General features: G+C 40.4%; 1 protein-coding gene across 4 annotated transcripts in view; it reads left to right on the top strand.

The window, feature by feature from the left end:
- asic1b (acid-sensing (proton-gated) ion channel 1b) overlaps positions 1-6,943 on the top strand; it is a 93,453-nt gene extending 86,510 nt beyond the window's left edge. For 2 of the 4 annotated variants that reach the window (XM_077727342.1, XM_077727340.1), the window contains 4 exons: positions 2,205-2,296; positions 2,361-2,440; positions 3,034-3,150; positions 5,008-6,943. In XM_077727342.1, the coding sequence (XP_077583468.1) occupies positions 2,205-2,296; positions 2,361-2,440; positions 3,034-3,150; positions 5,008-5,103 (385 nt within the window). In that variant the 3' untranslated portion in view covers positions 5,104-6,943. The remainder of the gene's footprint in view (positions 1-2,204; positions 2,297-2,360; positions 2,441-3,033; positions 3,151-5,007) is intronic. The other 2 variants (XM_077727343.1, XM_077727341.1) reach the window with 1 other exon arrangement.
- Positions 6,944-8,274: the final 1,331 nt, after the last annotated feature.

Genomic DNA, 8,274 nt, shown 5'->3' on the forward strand with positions numbered 1-8,274 from the left:
TCAGTTAACTCAAATGTATTGAGTGGAAAATCTAGATTATCTTTGATATTCTTTTGTTGGATTTCTAAGTTGGCGGGTGACCCAAATATTTGCATAGAAGTTGTTAAAAAGTCAACTTTACATAACATGTAGCTCATTTAATGAGCGATCTTCCGATTCGCTCGCCACGACTCTGGCGGAAAACACTAGCGTCCCCAGGTGAGGAGACAACGGCGAATTTAATTGGATTATTCCATTTTGTATCGAGTGTTTCTCCGCCAAATCTGCTTAAAAGATTCAGTTAAGTTATTAAGTCGTCAGGAAGAGGGTGCAGGAACAGTTGAATCTTTCATCTATGGTTCCCGGCAGAGCAGTTCAGGACAAGATAATTACACCAATGCTGTCGGAGCGCCCCTAAAGTCACTCCTTTAATTCCATCACTTAGAAGTCAATTCACCCACCTTATTTTCTCTGTTTTGATGTTAATCGCTCTCATGTCCTCGGGGATGGATCGAGGAAAATATTCATGGGATGCCAAGATTGCGACCTTCAGGCGGAAGGAAGGAGGAATATGCACATCAACACCCACGTTGGAGGCTTAGTTGGACTTTTCAGTGACAGTTTCCATTGCAAAATCTTCTAACTCGCTTTAGTTCGTGGGACATGTTAATGCCAACATGATCTCATGTGGACCAATTAAATCTTGGCCCAAAAAGTTAACTTATGTGCCAATATTGATGGCGCCAGATATCACAATTCACAAACATCTGGTTTTGAAGCGCCCTTGTCGAAAAAATGAGAGCATTTAATTATGTACATACAGAATGAATGAGCTACAAAGTGTCTGGCAGGCAGAACAACCCGTTGGGCCGAATTGGATGCCCTAGTGGGCCACTTGCAGCCCACGGGTCGCAGCTTTGATAGCTTAAGCTATTCATGACGCTAACAGCGATCATTATCTGGCTGGTTATAACGCATTTTCAGTTACTCCTGAAATATCACCCCGAAGGAAATTCTCTATAACTTTTTGTGGCCACTTTAATTTTATGACCAAATAGTCTCTGCGGGGCGCCAGTGGGCGTCCCCATCCGTGGACCGTGAGCCAGATTGCGCTGGTGTAAATCTCAAGTCTTTGGCAGGGCGTATAACGCTATCCGCAGGGAACCTGTTGAAGTTAAAACTCTTAAAGAAGAAGCGTAGGAGAGAAGCTCTCACACTGTTTTTCCTTCCTGTGTGGCGTGAAAACAAGATCCATTATTTAGGTGAACCACCCCTGCTTGTCTCGGAAGGTGGGCTGTTCTGCGTGCCATTATGTAAAACACTGTCTTTGCATGGATCAGTGTTTTATAGCAACTTCGATGAAAAAACGTATAAAGAAATAGCTCTGCTTATTGATTGGTTATATACCTCAACTTGGGAACACCAGGCTGCCCGGGTGAAAGATGTTGCTTATAAAGTGGCTGGTAATAATGCATCGTATATATGGTAGCTGACATTCCAGAAAAATCAATCTTCCAACCGTTTTACTTATCGGGTAATAAATGGAAAACAGCTCTAAGTGTTCACCAATAATAATGACTCCTCGACAAAATGGTGGAGATAATCAACTTGGGTTTGGCTGTCAAAGTCTACTCTTGGACTTTACTTTGTTTTAGCGTTGTGAGTCTTAAGACTTGACTTAAGATTGTGATTTTGATGAAGGGAAAAATATTAAATAAATACTGGCAACCCGGATTTTCCCCATGGAATCAGGTTTCTTTGTTAAAGTCAAATTTTACGTCAAAATTTAGAGTGTAAAAACCCTTTAAGGGTATATGTATTCAGCATCTGTGACATTGTGGAACAATTGGCCTGCAACCAACAATACTGGTTCTCAGAATGTTTTCATGAGCAGATGCTTCGTGGAATTCATCCAAAGTTACTTTGACACTGATAGCTCATTTCTTCCCGTGGCTCCAATTTTACTTTGAAAAAACTTTGGCGAGCCGACGAGAATGGCCGCACGACTGCGCGCGTAGTTAATCTCATCTCTGCGGAGACGCTCACGTCTTCTGAATAACAGTTGGCCTTCGGACTCCAAAATAGGCCTTTTGTTTTCTTTTTTCCGAAGCGGATCCCCAAGGACCTGGAAGCATCGCAGTTTCTAGTTAACAACAACCATCATTTACGCCGTTGCGCCCCGGAGGCGTCCATCTGCTCTAATTTGCGTCAATATCTGTCTGCAGAGATAACCTTCTGGTCCTGGATATCTTCTTTGAGGCTCTCAACTATGAAACCATCGAACAAAAGAAGGCCTACGAGTTGGCGGGGCTACTTGGTAAGCCTGCTCATTGTGCTTATGTATTGCTTAGAGAATAGACTGACCTTCTTCTGCATTTCAGGTGACATCGGGGGTCAGATGGGGCTTTTTATCGGAGCCAGCATCCTCACCATCCTCGAGCTTTTTGATTATCTCTACGAGGTGAAGTATCATTGAATCATTACTTTGCATTATGTGACTGAATGCAGCTCGATAATATCTGCGTTAAACATTTCAAATTTCAAAATGGATGTCGTCCTACTTTTTAAAAAATCCAGCTTATCTAAAGACACACAAAATATGTACACAATTTTGGGCAAAAACGTGCAGTTCCAACTAAATCTAACTATCCCCATTTATTTTCAATGGGAAAAAAGGAATAATCTAAGAGCATAAATGGATAAATAAGCACTATTTTTCAGACAAATATCCTAAAAAACAAAGACATCCAAGTCCATCTTCTATTGAAAATACCATCCCTGCCACACACACATCTCAAATACATTAACATTTTAACTGTAATATTTCAAATGAGTCATAAATGAGTCAACCCTCACTTAAGGAGCTCTGAGAGCTTTTCGCCTGACATCTCTATTTGTTTGCCTCGCTCGGTCAATGGGGAAACATGCAAGGTATTTACAGTGGCGGCGAAATCTCATTTTGACCTGGCAGATGCTTTCACTGAGAACGGCGTGGGTGTGACGTGTGGCGTTTTGCCCTGCCAACACGTCTCTTTTGTGTGTCCCGCTCCTCAGGTGATCAAATACAAGCTTTGCCGATGCGTGAAGAAGAAACACAAAGGGCGCAACAACAACGACCGAGGCACTGTGTTGAGTCTGGATGATGTGAAGCACCATGTCAGTACACCCGAGGTGGCCAAAACACTTACACGATATACCCAAGCACGTTAGTACATGTGCTGGAAATATTCCGTAAAAGTAGAAGTACTGATTCCACTCTGCGTGAAAATATGCCTTTAATGCATGAATTGTTTTTTTTAACCATTCAAGGGCCATTTAGAATGGGAAATGTTTCTTCATTGGCCCCTCCCACTCTAAATGAATTGGACTTCTTCATCATTGGTCACGTCTTGGTGATTTTAGTGCATTTTTTTGGGTTACCTTCCATACATTTAGGGTCACTTTTTGTTGGTTTTGCCCATTTTCTAGACCAGTGGAAATAATGCAAGATAAAACTGAAGCAGTAAATAATTCATCCCACTATTTTGTTCACATCAAAATCAAGAAAGCCTCTATTTAAATATATTACTACCATTAGAGAAGTAGACTTGGTCTATTGGTTTGATTTCCACCACCCAAAAAGCTTGTGAGGCTGATTCGTCATTATTGAGGGCAAAAAAAATATTCAATCCAAGTACAAAATACTTAAAAAAAAACAACATTATAAAATATTCTGCCTTTGTTTCCTCGTTCTGCAGTGTACTTAGCACACACTCTCCTTCCCATTTAAATGCTTTCACCACGTCAGAACGTATCGGGCAGGCTCCGAATTGCGAAGCGGCATGAAAGCTCGGCGGTGGGCGGACGAGTAAGTGGGTGGGTCGCAGGACGAGATAAGAGATGACGCGTGAAAGCAGACCGAGCACAATCAAAGCCGACTGTAACAGTTTGCATTTTTTGCCCTCAATGAAGTCACTTAAATTGTAAAGCAGGGCAAAAGAGTGATGCTCCTCTCCCGGTCTCCTATTCCATCACTTTTATTGATTGAATCTTGGATTTCCACCCTCTGGCTTTCAATTTGAACCTTAAAGGTCCACTTGAAATCTTTATTGCCGACGACGACTACAAAAGCACATCCCTACCCGCGTTTCTACTCGCAGTTAGAGTGAAATTTTATTTACTGTGGCTGTGATACTAAGTGGATTTCCAATGCCTGATTCAAGTGACATGATGCCTATTTTTACTCTCTAGTGAGAAACATGTTAGTAGATATCATGTCATCTTGGAAATGTGAATACAAAGCTGGTACTTATTGTCAAGGCTACCTTGACGTCATCAATCAGTGACATGCAGGTCTGCATTAGATTAATTAAAGACTAAATAGTTCAAGTGATTATCGGTGGGTTGTGATTTCTTAGGTGGAAAAGGGAAAAAATCATCTCACTTGAATTGTAGTTAAAACACGTCATTCATTGTACGTTGCAAATAATGACAAAATAAATGTCACTTCTTCCCTAAAAAAACCCAACAACATGCCGATTCCTCGAGGTGGGAAATGGGAAATAATATGGCACATGAGTGGACAAAATAACTCACTTGAATTGAAAGTACAATTTATTTATTGTCATTGTATATCACAAGTACAAACTCACAAAATGTCATTTTCAACTAGCCCGCGAAACCACATGATAATTCCTTGGGTGGAAAAGGGAAAACAAGGTTAGATTTAGGGGGGGGGGGGGGGGGGGGGGGCGAACTAATTTAAATTCAAATTAAACACATTTTCTTAATGCACATCAAAAGTACAGACTAATGATATTTTGAATTGCAATTTTCTCAAGAAACAACAGAATGGCGATTTCTTGGGTGGAAAAGGGAAAACAAGAGGGTGAAAAGGGGAAAAAAGTCAAATCCCTTACTATTATTTTTGAATGAAGGATTCTGTGGAATTAAAAAAACACCTCAGCACATAAGAATAAAGCACTAGACTATTATTCCAAATATTAGCACATCTTCATTCGCATTTCCATTTTTTTTTCTTCTCTCCAGGCTCCCTGCGACAACATGCGGACGCCATCCACCTATCCGGGCAACATGCTACCTCATCACCCGGCCCAGGGAAACTTTGAGGACTTCACCTGCTGAGCTTAAGTGAGTGAGTGAATGAGCGCGTTCCTGCAACCAAAGTCCAAACCATTCAGCAAGACTATCCAGGTGAGAGACTAACGCCACGGCCGGACAGAGGCACTTTTGTACGCGCGCTTTGGATGGGGGGAAAAAATGGGTCTCAAAAAACTATCACACATGCCCTACCTGAAAGGAAAGACCACCCCAAAACAGTCATTTTCTGAGGACTCTTGATTTATTTTTCCTTCTGGAACACTGCCGGATAATCCAACTTGGACCACTTTCTCTTAAAAATGAGAACAAAGGGAAATTGTACAGTACATCAAATAATAATCATTTTAAAAAAAAAAGAGCCCCCTCGTGTTTATACATCAGAGGTCGAAACGCCCCTTTAGCTCATGTAGCGACATCATGACACGTGACCATGGTGGGATGTTCAATTCCCACTCTGTAAATGCATGCTCATACAAGTCCATTTGCATGCTTTACTCTTTCTTTAAGGTTAGTTTTTTTTTTAATAAGGAGTATATACGTACATATCTATATGATTATATGAAATCAAAAGTACCAAATTTGCCTCATGGAGTGGGTGAAAGGTGACCAATTTCATGCGTTAGTGCGTGGCAGTGTGCAAAAGATGCCTCCGGCATCCCCGCAAAGCGACTTTTCGCAGTGTTTTTTACTGCTTTTGAATGTCATTTGATTCAAAAATGATAGATGGGATTGTCATTCGCTGCCATGGACGACGGTAGAAGTCCGGTTCATTTGAATGGAGAGGCTTGGCAGGAAATGAACACATGAATCGGACTAGTACTGCTGCCAATGGGAGTTGATGAAATAATCAGAAACCTGTAGGTTTTGAATGTCATCCATTGGGGACGACACATTGAAGATACAAAGGGTGTGTAGACTTTTTTAATTTATTTTTTTTTAATCCATGATTCTTTTATCCCGATTTAAACATGTCACTTTCATTCCAACCGTCCATCTTTGTCAGTTCGTAAGGGGCGGGGCCAATATGCCGATTTTGAGGCGGGACTTTTATCTTGTGTTGTGGGGCTGCTGAACTGTTTGCGTATCTGTGTTCTTGTTGCAGACATCTTCTCAAAGCACAATACCGCCACTATGTATGTAGAGCTAACGTAAAAAAGAAAAAAGAAAATGTACTCTTCTTCTTCTGGATATATTGTCTTATGATTACTATCGTGCCGATCTGACTGTTTCCTTTTGCTTTTCATAAGAAACACGCTCACTTATTGCCTGATAAGCCTGTCTCCATCTTCTAGGCAATGGGCTGTTTTATTGAGTTAGCTCCGCATAAATAAAGTGTAAATATCATTTTGGAAAATTGCTATTCTGAGATTGTTTTTGTTAAATCCGTAAAACGTTCAAATCTCCCAAGAGTTCCCGGTTGATGGATATGAATTTTGATTGCTCAAGCACACAAACACCAACAATTGGGGGGGGTTGAATTTGAGCATGTCAACAAAAGACTTATTACACTGGGAACACAATTTTTGTTGAGTCAGGTTCGACAGCTGTTTTTTTTAGGTGCATAATCAAAGCCTGTTGTCTCTTTTTTTAATGTAGAACTAAACATTGAGCCCTATAAAAAGTGATTGGCTGTGACGTGCATGTCTCCTACGTTTGATTGAGGCAATACACTTAGGCTGCTCATCAAAATTGACTGCTTACATCCCTAGGTAAGTACATTATGTTATTAAAACGGATCTATTTTTTTTTTTACTGGTTCCCAGTTAAAATGCACATGACGTCTATTGCCGGCAATGGCAGTGTAATATCTTTGTCTCTCATCCACCACAATAAAAATGAACAAATTGTCACCGTATTCAAACGAGACACATTCGAGCTTCTCTATTTCTTCTCCTAGTGCTCCAATCAACAAGTTATCTTCTCTCCCCACGCTGTCTTTTTAAAATTAAATCCCTAACGGCGACGCAAGAGAGCAGCGGGGCAAGAGCCAGCCATTATCTCCATCTCTCTTTTATCTACTAGCGGCTTTGATCCGTGCGGCGAGCTGCGAGCCAAAACATTTGGGAACGCAATTCGGCTTCTGTGCGACAAAAACGACCGATGAGAAATACTCTCTCCTCCCCCTGAAAATGAAAAAAATGGTTTGATCGAGCAGATGCAACATTAAGGAAAGCTTGTGCCAAATTATCATTTGCAACAAAATGCAGGGACTGCATTGAAAATATTAAGAGCCAATATTATCTTTTCAAATGCTTAAAAAAATTATGATGTCAATTGCCTCCCTTGAAATGGCATATATAGGCAATTCCAGAATTGAAAATAAACCTTCACTTTTCTAGTTAGTGCTCAATAGGTACCTTAACTTAACATTTAACTCACGTCAACTCCTACCAAATCCTATAATGATCACATTCGCCAATCCGTAACGATGCTAATTTGTTCTGGATTTAGTGGCGAGAGGAATTGAAGACAGTTTAATTGTGGAAAGTGTTCCAAGCCCTCATGGCTGCTGAGTCATATTCAGAAGACAAAATTGTGCTGTCACATTTGTGCACCGCAATTAGTATTCCCCGCCATTTATCCAAAGATAAAGCAGCTTTGCTTGCCTCCAGCCACTTTCCATTAGTCCATAAAAAAATTTAAAAAAGCTGCCTGCATCATTACGGCGCAATTTTTTTTTTTACTGAGAGAGTGAGGGTGCATGAGATCTCCAAATCTTGCCCCGCTTGACTGTCAAGTGGATGCGCTTAATCAGGCGCCATCTTGGATTGTAAAGATTGCAAGGAAATGACACTTGCTATGCTGCAAAGAGTATTTTTATAGGGAAAGAATAATAGGCATACAGTGGAAGGCAAAATTGCAGGGGACCTTTTTGGGAATTTCTTGCATTAAAATGTGGGTCTGATTGTGATAAAAATTGCAATAATTATTGCATTGTCTCTTTAATTAACAATCAAATGCTTTCTGAATATGTTCATCTATATTTTTTTTAGTTTTCTGTTCGCTTCTATCTACTTTCAAAGCAAAACTCAAATACTGTTTTTTATTTTATTTAAAAATTATTCATATTGTTATAGTGCCCATTGAAAATAATATGTGCAGGCAATACTAATAATTAGATGCCAATGGTGGGCCGCAAAATAGCCCTTGGGCTGCAGGTTTGACACCCATGTCCAATTTGTATGTAAAAAAACT

This window comes from Stigmatopora nigra, chromosome 10, assembly GCF_051989575.1.
Source record: "Stigmatopora nigra isolate UIUO_SnigA chromosome 10, RoL_Snig_1.1, whole genome shotgun sequence".
Classification (NCBI taxonomy): domain Eukaryota; kingdom Metazoa; phylum Chordata; class Actinopteri; order Syngnathiformes; family Syngnathidae; genus Stigmatopora; species Stigmatopora nigra.